This window comes from Mustela lutreola, chromosome 12, assembly GCF_030435805.1.
Source record: "Mustela lutreola isolate mMusLut2 chromosome 12, mMusLut2.pri, whole genome shotgun sequence".
Classification (NCBI taxonomy): domain Eukaryota; kingdom Metazoa; phylum Chordata; class Mammalia; order Carnivora; family Mustelidae; genus Mustela; species Mustela lutreola.
Window position 1 is genome coordinate 140,180 of NC_081301.1, and position 17,614 is coordinate 157,793.

At 54.0% G+C, this 17,614-nt stretch overlaps 1 protein-coding gene across 6 annotated transcripts in view; it reads right to left on the minus strand.

The window, feature by feature from the left end:
- CACNA1B (calcium voltage-gated channel subunit alpha1 B) overlaps positions 1-17,614 on the minus strand; it is a 182,115-nt gene that overhangs the window by 82,072 nt on the left and 82,429 nt on the right. For 3 of the 6 annotated variants that reach the window (XM_059142283.1, XM_059142282.1, XM_059142288.1), the window contains 4 exons: positions 15,877-15,986; positions 12,312-12,374; positions 7,867-8,646; positions 6,890-7,107 (listed from right to left, as the gene is read on the minus strand). In XM_059142283.1, coding sequence (XP_058998266.1) covers positions 6,890-7,107; positions 7,867-8,646; positions 12,312-12,374; positions 15,877-15,986 — 1,171 coding nt within the window. Of the gene's footprint in view, positions 1-6,889; positions 7,108-7,866; positions 8,650-12,311; positions 12,375-15,876; positions 15,987-17,614 lie in introns of all 6 variants that reach the window. The other 3 variants (XM_059142287.1, XM_059142286.1, XM_059142285.1) reach the window with 2 other exon arrangements.

Here is a 17,614-nt window from a genome sequence, read left to right on the forward strand (position 1 = left end):
AAATAGATAAATAAAATCTTTAAAAAAAATGTTAACAAAGTAGGATTTATTCTAAGATCTCAAAGACAGTTCAATAGCAAAAAGTTCATTACTATAAATCCCCATATTTAAGAGGGAAAATATATGATGTCTAGGGTGCTGAAAAGGCCTTCAATAAAATTTAACATCTACTCGAGACAAACACTTATTGAAATAGGAATTAATGGGTACTGCACCTTGATTTTACTTAAACAGACATACACACACACACACACCCCTCTCAAGCCTAAAACCAGAATCTAATTTCATACAGGCAGAAACAAGGTAAGGATACCCACTAACTCCACTGTTACTGTTACCTGATAGCATATTAGCCAGTGCAATCATGCAAAAAAAAACTTTAAAATTAAAAAAAAAAAAAAAAGGCCTCTGTTGGGTCAGTGGGTTAAGCCTCTGCCTTCGGCTCAGGTCATGATCTCAGGATCCTGGGATCAAGCCCCACATCGGGCTCTCTGCTCAGCAGGAAACCTGTTCCTCCTCTCTCTCTCTGCCTGCCTCTCTGCCTACTTGTGATCTCTCTCTGTCAAATAAATAAATAAAATCTTAAAAAAAAAAAAAAAAGAAAAGGATCTTGAGAAGTTCGAGACTGGAAAGGAATAGTTAGCACTGTATTTGTATTTGTAGAAATTAAATAACACACTTGAAAATACACTTGGGGAAAAAAAATCAAAGAGTGGATGCTAAAACTAATACCCAATTTGAGGGTTCAGAAAAGAAATAGGGTACAAAATTGCCATAAAAAAGTCAATAGCCTAGATTTCTGCCCATAGCAGAAGCCATGACAGAAACCAAATTAACCCTTACACCAGTAATAATTAGAAACAGGAGACATTAAAAGAATGAAAGGACAAGCCACAAACAGGCGGAAATTATTTGCAAACCACTTATCTGATAAAACACTGGTATCCAAAACGTAGAAAGGAATCTTAAAACTCAACAGTTAGAAAATAAACAACCCAATTAAAAAGTGGGCAAAAATGTCTGTTCTCATACTACAATGGAATTAAACTAGAAATCATAAGATAAAGATAACTGGAAAATCCCGAAATATGTAGAAATTAAATAACACACTAAGTAATACATGGGTCAAAGAGGAATCTCAAGAGAAATGTAAAAATATTTTTAACTATGAAAATGAAACTTATCAGTTTGCTGGATGCTGCAAAAGCAGTGCTTACAAGGAAATGTATAGCACTGAAAGCATACATCTGAAAAGAAAGACTTAAAATCAGTAATCTAAGCTCCCACTGTAGGAAACAAACGAACAAACAAAACATTATAAGTAAGCAAAAGAAAAGACATTAATAAGAATTAGAGCAGAGGGGCACTTGAGTGGCTCAGCTGGTTAAGCGTCTGACTCTTGATTTCGGCCCAGGTCATGATCTCAGGGTCAGGAGATGGAGCTACAGGTCGTGCAAGCTGGGTGTAAAGCCTGCTTAAGATTGTCTCCCTCCTGGGGCGCCTGGGTGGTTCAGTGGGTTAAAGCCTCTACCTTCAGCTCAGGTCATGATCCCGGGATGCTGGGATCGAGCCCCGCATCAGTCTCTCTCCTCAGCGGGGAGCCTGCTTACCCCCCCCCCTCTCCACCTGCCTCTCTGCCTGCGTGTGATCTCTGTCTGTCAAATAAATAAATGCTAAAAAAAAAAAAAAAAAGATTCTCTCCCTCCCTCTCCCCCACCGCCATCTTTCTCTCTCGCAAAAACTAAATAATTTTTTTTAAAAAATCAAAAAAAAAGAGCATAAATCACTGAAATTGAAAACATAAAATAAAGAAAGAATATCAACAAAACCAATGCAACTGTTTCTTTGAAAAGATCATTAAATTTAGATTAAAATCGGTTAGGCTAACTAAGGAAAAAGAGGGAAAACACAAATTACTAATAGAAGAAATGAAAGGGGGGACATCAATATTGATCTCACGAACATGAAAAGGATAATAAAAGAACACTATGAACACCTTTATGCCCACAAATTCGATAACCTACATGAAATGGGCCAAGTCCTTGGAAGGACAAATATGCCAAAACTCACACGAGAAGAACTAGACAATGTAAATAGAGTTCTATCTATTAAAGAGATTAATTCATAACTTAACTACCTTCCGAAACAGAAAGCATTGGGCCCGGATGGGTTCACTGAGAATTCTACCCAACTTTAAGGAAAAGATGATCCCAGTTGTCAACAATCTCTTTCAAAGGACAGAAGCAAAGGGAGTACTTCCTAACTCATTTTATGAGGTCAGCATTACCCTAGTAACAAAACCAGACAAGGCATTACAAGAAAAGAAAAGTATACACCAATATCTTTCATGAACATATGCAAAAATTCTTAACAAAATACTAGCAAATCAAATCCCAGAAAGTATAAAAAGAATTATATACTATAACCAAGTGAGATCTGTCCGAGGTATTCAAGGCTCTTCCAACATTTGAAAATCATTGAATGATCACATCAACAGACTAAAAAAGAAAAGTCACTTGATCCTATCAATAGATGCAAAAAGCATTTGACAAAATCTAACACCCATCAATCACAAAAACTCTCAGAAAACTAGGAATAGAGGGTAACTTTCTCAACTTGGTAAATAAAGTCTATCTTTAAAAAACCGACAGCTCACCTCCTGCTTAATGATGAGAAATTTGAAGTTTCCCACTAAGATCAGGTCTACAAGGCAAGGATGTCACCTCTCACCACTCCTTTCAACATCATGTTGGATGTCCTTGCTAAAGTAATAAGGCAAGAAAAGGAAATAAAACATATACAGATTGGGAAGGAAGACATAAAACTGTCTTTTTTTCACAGATAATGTGATATCTATATAGAAAATCCAAAAGAATCAACAAAAAAACTCCTGGCACTAAATGTGATTTTAACAGGGTGCCTGGGTGGCTCAGTGGGTTAAGCCTCTGCCTTTGGCTCAGGTCTTGATCAGGTCCTGGGATCGAGCCCCACGTTGGGCTCTCTGCTCAGCAGGGAGTCTGCTTCCCACCCCCTGCTGCTTTCTCTGCCTGCCTCTCTGTCTGCTTGTGATCTCTGTCAAATATATAAATAAAATCTTTTTTTTTAAAGTGATTTTAGCAAGACTGCAAGATACAAGGTTAATACACAAAAGTCAATTGCCTTCCTATTTATCAACAATGAATAAATGCAATTTGGAATTAAAAGCATGGTATCATTTATATTAGCTCCCCCCAAAATGAAATTCTTAGGTATAAATCTAACAAAATATGTACAAGACCTACATACGGAAAACTGAAACTTTCGAATGAAATCACAGAACTAAGTAAAGACAGAAATGTCCCTTGTTTGTGATCAGGAAGAGTCAATACTGCCAAGGTGCCAGTTCTTCCCAACTTGCCCTGTAGTTTCAATGCAATCCCACTCAAAATCTCATCAAGTTATTTTATGGATATCAGCAAAACTATTCTAAAGTTTATACGGGGAAGCAACAGACCCAGAACAGCCAACATTTCAACATAGAAGGAGAAGAACAAAGAGGACCAATAGCACCCAACTTTAAGACTCCCTCCAAAGTTACAGTGGTCAAGACAGTGCCATCTCGGTGACAGAACTGACACAGGACAACAGAACGGAGTCGAGAGCTCAGAAATAGACTCTGGAAGCAGAGCCACCTGATCGTCAAGATAAAGAAGCACAGGTCATCAGTGGGACAAAGGCCATCTCTTCAACAGCTGGAGCTACAACCCGGGATGTCCGTATGTGGGAGTGAACGCAGACACAGACATTATACCCTTCACAAAAGTTAGGTCAAAATGGCTCGTAGGACTAAATGTGAAATGCAGAACCGTGAAACCCCTAGGGGATGACATTGGAGAAAACCTAGATGACCTTGTTTATGATGACCTTTTAGATACACCACCAAGCACGTAAGCCATGAAAGACATAATGGATCAGCTGGACTGAAGTTAATATATTCTGCTCTGTGAGAGACAACGTCAAGAGAACAATTAGATGAGCCACAAACGGGAGGGGAAAAGCTGCAAAAAACACAGCTGATAAGAAAAAAAGCGTTATCTAAAATTTACAAAGAACTCTAAAAAATAGAAAACAAGAAAACAACCTAATTTTAAAAACATGCCAAAGATCTTAACCAAAAAGATAATGCAGATTGCAAATAAGTATATAAAAGCAATGTACCACATCACCCATCATTAGGGAAATGCAGATTAAAACAATTTGGTGCCACTACACACTTAGAGAATGGCCAAAATCTGGAACACTGACCATACCAAATGCTGGCAAGGATGTGGAGTAATGGGAGCGCTTGTACATTACTAGTGGTAAAATGCAGAATGGCACGGACAGTTCAGTGGTTTCTCACAAAACTGAACACACTCTTGCCGTATGATCGAGCCACTTACTCTCCTTGGTATTCACCCAAAGAAGCTGAAATCAAGTTCACACAAAATCTTGCACACAGATGTTTTTAACAGCTTTATACACAATTGCCAAAATTTAGAAGCGACCAAGATGTTCTTCAGTAGATGAATGGGTAAACTGTGGAACACCCAGACAATGGAAATATTACTCAATGCCAAAAAGAAAGGAGCTTTCAAGACATGAAAAGACATGGAAGAACCTTAAATACATATTGGTAAGTGCAAGAATCCAGTCTAAAAAGGCTACGTACTATATGATTCTAAATATACTGCATTCTGAATAAGGCAAAACCATGGTCAGTAAAGACATCAAGTGGTTGTTAAAGTTGGGGAGGGGGAGGGATGAAGAGGCAGAGCACAGAGAATTATTAGGGCAGGGCAAATACTCTGTGTCATATTACAGTGACAGCGAAATGTCACTGTACCTTTGTCTAAACCCATGGAAGGGGCAACCCCAAGAGTGAGCCCGAAGGTAAAGCACAGACATCCAGTGATTACGATGTGTCCGTGGAGGTTCATCCCTGGTAATAGATGCAGCATCTGCCGGGGAATGTGGATAATGGGGGAGGCTATGTTTGTGTGGGGGCGCAGAGTCATTGTTTTGAACCTTCCTCTTTGTTTTGTTTTGAACCTTAAACTACTCTTCAAAAAATTAAGTCTCAAATTTTCTTTCAAATAAGAAAATTAAAAAGTCAGCAAAAGGTATGAACAGTTATCTCACCAAATAAGACATACAGATGGCAAATACACAAATGAAAAGATGCTCAACATCACGTGTCATTAAGGAACTGCAAACAGAACAAGGAAGTATCTTACATACTTATCAGAATGGCAAAAACACAAAACACTGACAGCACGGGATGCTGGAGAGGACCTGGAGGAACAGTTCTCACTCACTGCTGGCGGGAATGCCAGACGGTACAGCCACTTGCTTAGACTACCAGCTCTTTACAAAACTAAACACAACCTTACCTTACAATCCAACAGTCATGCTCTTAGCTGTTTGCCCAAATGAGCTGAAAGCGTATGTCCATACAAAATCCTGAACATAGATGCTTATAACAGCTTTATGCATAATTACCAAAATTTGGAAGCAACCAAGATGTCCTTCAGCAGGTGCATGGATCAACTGTGGAATGGCCAGACAATGGATTACTCTTCACCGCTAGAGAGAAATGGGCTAGCAAGCCATGAGAACACATGGCGGAACCCTCTATGCACATTGTAAGCACAAGAACCCAATCTGAAAAGGCTGTACACTGTATGATTCCAACTACATGACATTCTGGAAAAGGCAGAACTACAGAAGCGGTAAAAAGATCAGTGGTTGCCAGGAGTTGGGGAGGAGGGGCTGCACCTGACTCATGGACAAAAGCCAGGTGGGAACCCTGGACTCATCCTCAAGCTTAAGCCAGAGAGAAGCAGACCAAGAGTCTGGGAACACAGACACACTAGTATCTCTGAGAGCTGAAACCAGAGAGTGGGCCAGGGAAAGTTCTCTCCCAAGGAAGCAAAGGGCAGGGGGAAGCCAAAGCAGCCAGAGCGGGCTGCTCCAGCTACTCCTGGCATGGTACACTGGTTCCCGGGCCCCAGAAGAGAGCATCTGCCCAAGAGGTGAGGGGTGTGTGCACGTGCCTGAGTGTGTGTGGACACATCTGCAAACATGGGCCGGCATTACATGGCACCTGGTCTTCTCAAGACTAAACTTAATCACACCTTGCATGTGAGCTCAGCTTCCACGGCCTGGCCCTCTCCAACTACCCCCAGGATGCTCGATCTTTGTGCTCACAAGCCATCTGTGCACCTGCTACACACAGTGTGAGGGGACTGTATCTGACCCCTCCAGGTCTCTCTGTCCCTACTAGACAGAGTGACCTGCAGACACAAAGAGCCTCTTGCCCTCAGTGCCTGCACATGGCTGGGCAGGGAGCAGCTGCTCAATCAGGAGTGTGGGAGGGAGGAGGGGGAAGAAGAGCTCAGGCCAAGGCCTGTGGGGACCTCAGAGCAGGAGTCACAAAGCACATAAGTCACGGGAAGACCACTGGCTAGTTGTCAGCCCCCATCAGGTTTGGGGCCAAGGTGCGTAGCAGCTTTCACATAACTAGGAAGAGTCATGACCATCCTAGGGTATGTCTTCCTGATGAGACTTATAAGTCCCACAGGACTTCCTGCTGGTCCCACTCCCTCCTGCTGTCCCCCAGCACTAACACTTGACTGGTGCTTAGCTGGTCACGTAAGTGACATGAAATAGTAATAGCGCTCCTCGGGGCCACTGGAAAACAAAGACAGCAAGGCACGGACGCCGAGCACAGAGGACCTTCTCTCCAGCTGGTGAGACAGTTCACACAGGCAGGCTCCATCCCTAAGCAGCTGTCATGGAGGGGACTGGCGGAGAGCCAACAGGGCCTGCACAAGGTGGGCCCTGCCCCACTCAGATGGGAGATACTCACTGGGAACAGCCATGGTCTCCCCAGGAGGGCCGGTCAGTGTCACCGGGATGTGCACAGTGGCACTCAAGTCCGAGGGTTGACTGCCCATCCGTGTGACATTCCGCTGATTATCTGCATCCTCTGGCTGTTCTTCTACCTTCTGCAGACAAGTGCTGGGCAAGGCGTGCACAGGGCCCACACCCACTGGTCCACTGGCCTCCAGGTCACAGTGTGGCTCCCTGCAACCAAGAATGCACGTCAGAGTCCGATGCAGCCCCCAACTGCTACTCAGTGTGCAAAACCCAGCTCCATGTGCCCCCGTGCCGACCAAGTAAAGCCCCGACTGCTTCCTCTGCTACTCTGGCATTTCCTCTGGTTTTTATCACTTTGTACGTTTCTATGTTTTTAGGGCTGATTCTCCTTTCCGTCGCTGGCACAAGACTAGGCACGGCTGGCATCACAGTGTGTATAGAAAGGGAACTGTCTGCAGCATGAAGAAGCCGGTAGGAGGGTTTCCCTCAGCTACTCCACCAAGAGCCTAGGACACCACCAGACCAAGAGGCCCAGCACAGGGCTCTGCACAGAGACGGTGCCCAGACTGGGCTGACCCCGGATGGTCACCTCCAGCTGCAGGAGTTCTTGCAGACTACTGGCCTTAGCCCGGGGGGCTCCTGTTACCCCAGCTTGCTTCAGAGGCAGATCCTGGCCCAGCCAGAAGCAGGCTGGACAAGGCTGCTGTGGAAGGGAAGGAGGCCCTCTGTGTCATGGCCACCCAGCCTGGCCCTATTCCCTTCTACCATTTGGCCTAGTGGCCTCCTTAGGCCTCCCTCGGGCTCTCCCCACGTTTTTCTTTTCCCCAGGGCTACTGTGCTCTTCCCACGCCAACATGTCCCAAACCAGTCCCAACAACTTTCCCCATGCCCTCTCTCGCGCCTGGGTGCCTTGGACTCCTCCCCGGCCAGCCGCTGGGTCCACCATGGGCACGCGCGCTTCCTCACTTGGGCTGGTGGTTCCGCAGCTCCTTCTCCTTGTCTCGCTCCTCGCCTTCGCCCTCCTTCTCCGCCGCCTCCTTCTCCGCGTCCTCCTGCGAGGGCAGCGCCTTGTGCCGGGCCCGGTGCCTCCGCGCCGGCTCCTCCCCGCTCCCCGCCTCTCGGGGTCCGGCCCGGGGGCCGCCGCGGTGGCGCGCTCGCCGCTCGCCCTTGGCCCCGCCGCCGTCCTTGCCCTGGTCGGGCGCGTGCCGGTGCGCGCGGTGGCGCCGGGGCTCGCGCTCGGCCGCCTCCTCCGGGGAGCCCCGCCGGTGGTGGCGCCGGCCGCCCTCGGGGCCCGGGCCGCGGCCGCGCTCGCTCCGAGCCTCCTTGCTGCGGCTGCGGTGCGGCCGTGGCCGCTCCTCCCGGGCCCCGGGCTCCCCGCCGTCGGCCTTCGGGACGTCCGCCCGCTCCTGCTCCACCGCCGCCGCCGGGGCCGAGGCCGCCGCCTTGTCGCGGTGCCGGTGGTGCCTGCGCGGCGGCGGGTCAGCGCCCTCCGCGGCCTCCGCGCCCTCGGGCCGGGCCTTGCCCCCGGCTGGGACCCGCGGCCCGTCGCGGCCCAGCTCCACCACGAGCGGCCGGTCCAGGTGCGTCTTCATGTCGGGCCGCAGGTGGCGCGTGGTGGCGTAGCGCAGCCGCTCCTCGGGGTCCATCTCGCTGTACAGCGCCTCGCAGCTGGCCCTCAGGTTCTGCAGCCGCAGCTGACTGGCCCGCTGCTCCCACACCGAGCGCGCCTTGGCCGAGTTCTGCGGCCTGCTGCGGGGAGACCGGCGGTGAGGGCCGCGCCCGCCCACGCTCTGCCTCGCCCGGGAAGCCACGGATGGACGCAGCGATGGAGGGATGGCGGAGGGCAGGGCGCGGGGGGGGGGGGGGGCAGGAGCCCTGGAGACCCCCGGCAACCGGTGCAGAACAAGTAAGGGACACCCAGGGGGCCCAGAATTCGGCCTTGCCCCCACCCCATCATGACCCCACCGACTGTGAGAGCACCAGCCTGTGGGTGGGCAGTGGGGGGCTCAAGGCCACCCTGGAGCAGCTGTACAGGGGCCCTTGGCCAAGGGATGCAGGGCAGTGGGAATGACAGGCACCAGCAGGAGGTGGCAGACAGGCTTCCAGGGCAGGTGGGCTGCTGGCTAGGAAGGCCAACAGGGAGAGGAGAGGGGGAAGAGTCCAAATGGGGCAGGACTGAGGAAGAGGCAGGAGGCAGGGAGCCCCCTGCAGCCACCCTGGGGCGTGGCCTTGCTTCAGCATAGAGCAGAGCTGCCCGGGAAGGGGCTTCTCCACCTCCATTTCTGGAAAAACAGCCACTGGCCAGGAGACGGGGGTATCTGTGAGAGGCCCTGAGAAGAGGCACGTGCCCAGGATCGGGGTAGACATAGCCCAGGGAGCAAGGGGCCGGGGGCAGTGGCCCCCTCTCAGGGCCAAAGGATAAGCTGGGACTGCTCCCTAAAGTGGGCAGCACTATCCAGGCACCTGCCACTCGGCTCAGTGACCACTTCCTCCCAGGAGCCCAGCAGTTAGGTCTGGGGCTAGAGATGCTCCCTCCTGTGGTCCTCAATACCCTCCACTCTCCAGGCTCCACAGAGAGCCCCTTCCTTCCACCAGGGCAGAGAAGCCCTCCAGCACCAGGCGTGGCCTGTACTCCAGGCTCAGCTATCCCTGCACAGGCCGTCAAGGTTTGACCACCCCACAGCCTCATCCACATAGTCTCATGTCGGTCTCCCCAGCCCAGGGTACATGAGAAACCCTTTGCATTCTGGAATCTGTGCTGAATAAGGCCTCCAAAGTAGGCGACCCCAGTCCCACCCTGGCCAAGCAGGAACCTCGTCTGAGGCCAGAGTCTCATCCTTCAGCCTCTGGAGATTTCTGGACCTACTGTGATGGTAGTTGTTCAGAGCCACACTGTGCTGTGAACTGCAGTGGCCCACTGCCTCCAACCCTCACTGCAACCTCCCTACTTCACAGATGATGACACTGAGCCTAGACTCATAGAGGGCCCTCTAGCCAAGTCACTGACGGAGCCAGGGTCAGACGCGTGCAAAGACAGAAAAAAGGTCTCTAAAGAAGTGAAGCCTTGGCCAGACCCCTGACTGCACTGACAGCACAGAGTCACAGCCTGAGGGGCCCCAGACCAGGGCCCAGGCTGGACAGGCCACCAGCATCAGGGCCCTATGCTACTGAGCGCCATGCTGACCTGCAAAGCCAGAGGCAGCCGGGCGAGGGACAGCCCAGTGCCTGCGGCTCACCTGCACAAAGTGTGTGATGCCAGATCCAGCCCCTTTGGAGGGGAAGTCCAGGCTCCAATGCAGGGAGCCATGTCCAGGGCACTGCCTCACAAGAATGGAAGCCAAAGAGCACAATGTTGGGCCCTCACCTGGGAGCCCCTATGCTGGGCAGGCAGGGCAGTGCATGGGGGACAAGTGTGGCCTCTCTGGCCATCTGCTAACCAACACCATCAACTGCCTCACCAGGTCCTGGCCTGCCTCCTCTGAGCCATCAAAACTGTCCTTCCCTGCTCCCAGGGACACCTTGCAACAGACCCTCTCACCTTCTGTTTCCATTCCTTGGACTTCAACCTAGAGCCCAGGGGACCTACCCGTCCCAGCCTGGCACCAAAATAAAGGACCCAACTGTGAACAATGCTGAACCACGTGAGATGGGTGACAGGAGCCCACGAGGGCCGACAGCCAGCCTGGCCACCTGACGCAGGCTGGGAGGCAGCGCCACATGGTCCTCAGGGTGAGGGCTGGGTGCAGCCTAAGACCTGGGGCCAGCTCTCTGCCAGAACAGACAGGTGATGAAGACAGTGGGGAGAGTGTGCAGGCTGGGAGCTCAGGATAGGCTCCTGATAACACGGCCCTGCTCTCCCCGACCCTAGCTGCAGCTCCTTCTCTCCCAGAGACCAGCCAAACGCCACGAAGGGACGATGTGTCTGGTCACATACAGGGTGCCACGGAGCTAGCAGACTCCCCCAGAACTTCCCAGGGGAGCAAGACACGGAGCAGCTGGGCTCACACAGCCCCCCTAGGTCCCTGTGGCTCTGATCCTGCTGGGTCGCCCTGCCTCTTTGGGCCCTAACGACACCTGGAGCTGTCTGCACCCACCCACTGCTTGGAGAGGTCTGGCTTCCTCGGAGTCCGGGCAGCAGGCCTCCCCCGCTTGCTGGTGTCTGAGTCGACCTGCACCAGGTTGGTATTCGGTCCCTGCTCTGTCTGGTTCATGAAGTAGTGTGGGCCACCCAGGTCTTTGCACCTCTCCACTGAGCTCACAACACCCAGAACATGAGAGCAAGGACCAGGCCACCATCTGAAACACAGTAACAGTATTTCAGACCAAGCCCTTATTGTAAAAGGCTCTTTAAGGAGTCACACGAGGAGCTGCTCCCACAGTGCCTCAACCTCAGCTTGCTGGCAGAGCCCTATTCGGCCACACCCAACCCAGGCCTTGTGGACACCTGCAAGGCCCAAACAGGAGCGTCCATGGCACGACCCCGCTTCGGGTCTCGGCTGAGGGAGCCAGGTGTGCACAGGTGCCAGTACTGGGAGGCAGCCCTCACTGTTGACATGTCAGTACTGACATCCACACCTTCCTCCAGCCTGGGAATCAGTCATCCAGGACCCAGCGTTCTTACCCTGGGACACACCAGGGTCCCCACAGCCTGTGAACAAGCCGTGTCAGGTCTAGGCCAGCCAAGCAGGGAGCAGGTGGCTCAGAGAGGGCCAGCACTCTCACACTACTGGGCCCCAGAGAGAGTACCTTGCTGCCCCATCCAGGTGGGCAGACCACAGCCAACAGTTCCAGAGACGTCCCACCTGCAGTGCTTGGCCTCACCCTGGAGAGGAAGCCCCTGGAGGCAACCATCCCAGGACCTCCTCCCCAGGCAGACTGGTGTCTCCTCCAAGAGTGACACACTGGGTTTTTGGTAGCCAACCTCAGGCTCTGGCTGGTCTAACATGAGAGCAGCTCTGCTGTCACGAAGACAGCTTCCTAAGGGTTCCAGATATATCCCCTCCCAAGTCAAAAAAGGATGGGGCAGGAGGACCCCGTGAATGTCCTCAGTGAATCCGACTGGATGCTCTCCCTTGTGGGAGAAACACAAGGGCCACAGCGCCCATGGCAGCCCAGCAGCAGCCACCTCAAGAGAAGCAGAAAATGCCCAAGACACCAGAGAGACGCCACAGGGACAGACAGCAGACAAGAGGACCAGCGGGGAGAGGAAGGGCTGAGCGCAGAGTCTGGCGCCCAGAGCAGGACTTGGGACAGTCAGGAAGCGTGCCCACCGTCCCGTGCCAGCTGCAGAAGGCTTTCCTGGAGCTGCCCCTGGAGCAAGGGGCTGGAGGTGGAAAAGCGGTTAGGGGTAGGGGAGGTGTCGCATGTAGCCGCCGTGAAGGCACAGAGGGTGCCATAGCAGAGGAACTCACGGTGAGTTTACGCTGGAGACAGATGAGCTGTGAGACACGGCACCCCGAGTGTGCTTTACGAAACTGCACATGCAAGAAACAAGACAAAACAGAAGTGAGAAACCAGAGAGGGCTCTAAGGGGCACAGAACATGTTTAAGCCACATCAGGTCAGGGCGCAGGCTGCGGTGGGCGTCTGGGCAGGAGGCCAGGGACGGGTCCATCAGAACGGGCACCAGCTGAGACCTCGGGGTAAAAGAGAAGTTGAGAAAGAAAGAGCATCGGGCGGAACAGTGACACAAGAAGGAGCACAGCACCGCCCCCCACGGCCAGAGGACAAGAATCTGCGGTCAGGGGCCATCCCCACAGCTTGGCACCCTCGGCCCCACACACAGCATAGGCCTTGGAGGAGCCAGCACCGAGCGTCCCTGAATTCCAAATGGCTCTTGCCTGCACTATGTGTCCCACTGCCGCGGAGCTGCCATGGGACAACCTGTGCGTTTGCCTTGCCTCTGAGACACAGCAAAGCCAGCTAACGCAGGACACCTTACCTCTGGGCTCCCCCCGAGCCCTGCCATCTGCCTGCCCCGCTCTGCCCTTGCCCCCCTGAGTCCTGGGCCCCTCAGGCTGGAACCGGGCGTTGCAGCTCACTGTGACGGTCCCGGGGCACAAAGGCTACATCACCAACCCACCTCCTCACTGGGACTCCAGCCGTTTTCCAGAGACTCTGGACGCCTTCCCAAAACCAAGAGAGAAACCAGAAATCTCTACAATCCTTCCCCTTTGAGGTCGTTCCCCTAGGGGAAGACCCCACGGCTTCCCAGCTCCTCCTTCTCAAGGCCGAGTCTACACACTGAGGGGCTCAGAGCAACTCACCCTCCTACAGGTCCCAGGAGTAAAAAGGTGTGGGTGGGTGTGCAATTGGGTGTGAGTGCGTGCACGGTGTGTGCGTGTGAGCGTGCATGCGAGTGTGTGGACACGTGTGAGATGAGTGAGCGTGTGTGGTACTGGGCAGGAACATACGTGACAGTGAGTGCTGGGCGTCCTGAATGAACAGTGAGTGTGCGTCAGCATTCGGAGTGCAGGCGAGGAGAAGGGTGACCGATCACGGAGAAGCAGGAGACCACATCAGCCTTAGCATCCATTCCCTGCAGGGTCCATCACCTGAGGCCACAGCCCAACTCCAGAGGACAGGGACATCCTCTGAGAAGGCAGGAGCCCCGCCCCTCGGGCTCAGCACAGTTGCACAGAACCCAGGGAGCCCCTCAAGCACTGAGGGCAGTAAGGGCCCCTCTGCTCCCAGGGCACCACAGCCTCTGGACCAGTCCTCCTGCCTCACAGACCACACGGCTTGGCTACAGGGGGCAGAGTCAAGGTGCGTGTCACTCAGGGCCTCACTCCCAGCCCAACCAGCAGCAGGAGACAAGCCCACCCACCCAACACGATTCACTGGAGAAGAGAAACATCTAGGAGGGTGGGGGGGTGCGGCAACAGACAGAGAGGAAAGCCAACACCACACGCCCAGAGCTCAGACCTCATCCCCGGGCAGGATCTCCAGTGACCACATCAGACTGACCGCCATCCGATGGAGGCACACGGAGGACATGTCACAGGGAACAAAGGCTCAAAGCTGCATCCCAGGAACATGCCCAAGAAGGGGGAGCATAGAGGCCAAGGCCGGCACACACCCAGGTTGGCACGGCAGGAATGAGTGGACACCGAGCTCAGGCCCCACCGTGAGGGAGAACACCTGTGCCTCCCCAGGAGCTCCACCCAGGAGAAAAGAAGCACCAAGGTGGTGGTCAGGCCCACAGCACACTCGCACAGAACCCAGGGAGCACAGTGTGACACACCCTGGGCCTGGGTGTGCCCGTCTGCAGCCTCGTGGCTACAGAGCAGTGTCCCCGGAGGAGGACGGGGACCAAGGAAGAGCACCCAGATCTCTCTTGGTGGCCTGACAAGTTCTCCCTGGTTGTGCCAAGGGCCCCAGCACCTGCTGCCCAGAGCTCTCAGCCCAATGGGAACAGACGCCCTGCCCTACACCCCTCAGGCACAGCAGCTCTGACAGGGACGGGGCCCATGGGATAGCACCCCCCTCTAAATGCAGAGAAGGCAAATGCTGAAGAGAAACCTACAGGCTCAGGAATGGGTCAGAAGCTCACCAGCTCCCTCTGCTAATGCAGACCACCAGCAGCTACAAAGCTCAGGAGAAGGGCCGTCTGCCAGGTCACCACCAAGCAAGCCCAGGACCATGCCGTCCAAGGCACCGAATCAGCCCAACAACCCAGAGACAGCCGAGCCCTGAGCCCCCAGTAGCTGTCTGAGTAGTGACTACTGAGTCCTCCCCGGCTCTCTGCAGCCCCCCGGCACCCCTGCCCCGGGGTCAGGGGCCTCCTCTAGCTTCTTCTCCCCCAGAGGCCAGGGCTTCCTGCTCGGCTGAGGTGCAGGTCCTCTGCAAAGGCCTTCCTAGCAAACAGGCCATCCCCCTGGGGACCGCTGGACAAGAACAGGGCCACTACGACGCAGACACACACATGACACACGTGTACTCACACACAGGCAGACATGGGCCCTCTCTCACACCTGCACACCTGCTCTCCCTGCAAACTCGTCCACCTGCCAGCACACACACTCAGCAGCCTGGACGCGTGTGTCACTACAGCTGTTCCTGGGGCTGTTCCTGGGGAACAGGGAGAGGGAGGGGGGCCCACTGGGCTGGAAATCAGAGGTCTGTAGTGGGTGGGCCATGGCACCGAGGACAAGTCCCCAGCTCCGAGTGCACTCAGCATGGCCTGGAGAGCGAGCTCCCAGCGAAAGGAGGGCTCCTTCCTCTGTGCTCTCTCATGGCCACCCTGATACTAGCCCAGACGTCCTCCCTCGGTCCCAGTCCTCCCTGCCCACCACGGGGGACTTCCCCCAACACACAGCAGCCTTTGGCCCTGGGCTGGGCCCTCTGTCCCAACTCTGAGGCCCCAGTACTTCCCACTGTGGTTTGCAATGTGCCTGGAGGCTCAGGGGAACTTCAGGGTGACTAGTCTCCTGGGGGAAGCCTTGGCCCTGCCCTCTTCACCTTTTGTGATCCTCGAGGTTTCCCTTGGCCTCTGTCCCCGTACTGAACCCTTGGAAACGTTTTGGGGAAGTGCATTGAGTCTCCTGGGCTGCCGACATGCAGCGCGAATCTTCTGGCTCAAAAACATCCCTAAACAGTGGAGTCCGGACAGATACACTAACCTGACCCCTGACTCACACCCCGTGTCCAGCCAGAGGCCTGGAGCCACCCAAGCCCGCTGATGACCAAGTCAGAGCCAGTCTGACCTCCAGAGGGAGGGCCATGTGCTGCAACGCCTCGCTCAGCCTGGGACAGGGAGAAGCCACAGGGCTATTCCCGGCGAACGCTGCTCGTGGGCTGCTGCAGGGAAGGGAGCCAGGAGGGGAGCCATTCCCTCGCATCACGGCTCCTGCGGGCTGCGTCCTAAGAAGCTCCAGTCAATATAAGGGATTCTGAGGAAGCCCCCAGGAGGAGCATCCTGTGGAGGACCCAGCGCAAGACTGCAGCAACCTCCGCCTTCCCCCACCAAGAGCCTTACGCGGCGGCGATGGAGATGTTGGCAGCAGACATCGGACTGACTTCAGCCACTTCTTTGGCCTTTTGGAGAGCAAGCTTCTGATTGGCTGCTTCTTCCATCTCCTCTTCGTCCTGTTGAAGACAGAAGTGTCTCACCACATCAGCTCTTCCCCCGCCCCCGCCCCCGCCCCCGCCCTGCTGTGGCCTCTAAGTCCTTCCTGCCCTCTGCACCTGGGGGCCGGGCAGCAGCTCCAGCCCTGAGCGCCAATTCCACACAAGCTCTCTGCAGCCATCAGGGCCCCCTTCTACACCTGCTACTCAAGGTAACAGTCCCCAAGAGTCTTGCCTCAAGACCTGCTACTATGGGCCATTTCCCAGGGTGCCACAGCTGGTGACGTCCACCCCACTTGAGCTCCAGCCACAGGGACCCAGCTGCCGCCTGTATGTCTGTCCCACAACGTTTCCCACTCGGCGCCGTCAGAATGCAAATCCATCCTCGTTTCCCCCCAAGCCACAGCCCTTCCGCCTGAGGAGAACCTGTCCCACCTGAACAAAGCCTCTGCCCCGAAGCTGTGAGCAAAGGCAAGGGGCAGAGCTCTGCACCCTGAGCCTGGATCCCAGCCCCACATCACTCACAGGAATCATCAGCAGGAGTGGACCTAGCAGGACCATCCACAGGACCACCTCCTAGCCTTTGAGTTCTTCCTCCTCGGACCCATCAGGTCACATGTGTCTACCTGCCTCCAGCCATGGCAAGTCCCTCCCTGTGTCCACCTGGACAGCCACACAGTGCCTGTGTTCCCTCCACCACCAAGCTCCTGGGTGGGACCCGCAACTCCCCCAACATACTTGCAGATACCTTGCCTCTGCCTCCCCAGGAAAAACCAACATGCTCTGCTCCTGGGATCTGGATGAAAGCTCGGGGCTGTGCCCGTGGCCCCACGGAGGGAAACTAAGGCCTCCATGTCACTCAGCTAGACTGCAGACACCACCCGTATTTCCCCAAATACCCCAATCCCGAGCCCACCTGGTTTCCATGGAAAGTGACATTCCCACTGTGGCCCAAAACGTCCATAAGTTTTCTCCTAGAGGCCCCCCAAATGGCCAGAACTAAGACCGTTAGCTGCCTGCAGACTTCCCAGCAAGATGTCCTCAAGCTTCAGGATCCACAGAGCAGGCAAACTCTATCTACCACAGAACCCCTGTCAAGGCCCTTCTTCGAGCTGTAAATGCCATCCTCGTCAAAGGGCGAGCTTCTACAGACGCCACTCAGTTTATTTCCACTTTGAAAAGAACATGATGCTGTAATACATTGTGGGAACATAAAGGAAGGACCCGGAAACCCTCCAGCCAGACACAGCTAGCTCTCTACCTGCCCCAGCTGCCAAGCTAGGGGAATTCCTGAATTGGGGCTGTCTGTGCATGGAGACAGGGCCCCAAGTGACAAGGCCTCACTGCAGCACAGCTGGAAGAGATAGTGAAAACTTCAGACGCAAGCTCACCCCTGCCCCAAGACAGCCAGTGCTCAGACCACCAGGGCTCCTAGGCACCACCAGTTCTTGGGGACCCAGAAATCCAGACCCCAAGAAGTGCTCTGTGGAGGCAGGGCCCCCTGGTCCTGCCCCAGCAGCCCAGCCAGGAGTCTCAGACTGTCACTCTCAAGCAACTTCTGGATGGCTGAGCCCATCTCGCCCAGGCTGACATGGAAATGAGCAGGCCGGCAGGACTTCCGTGTCCTCAGAAGGCAGCAGCCAGAGCAA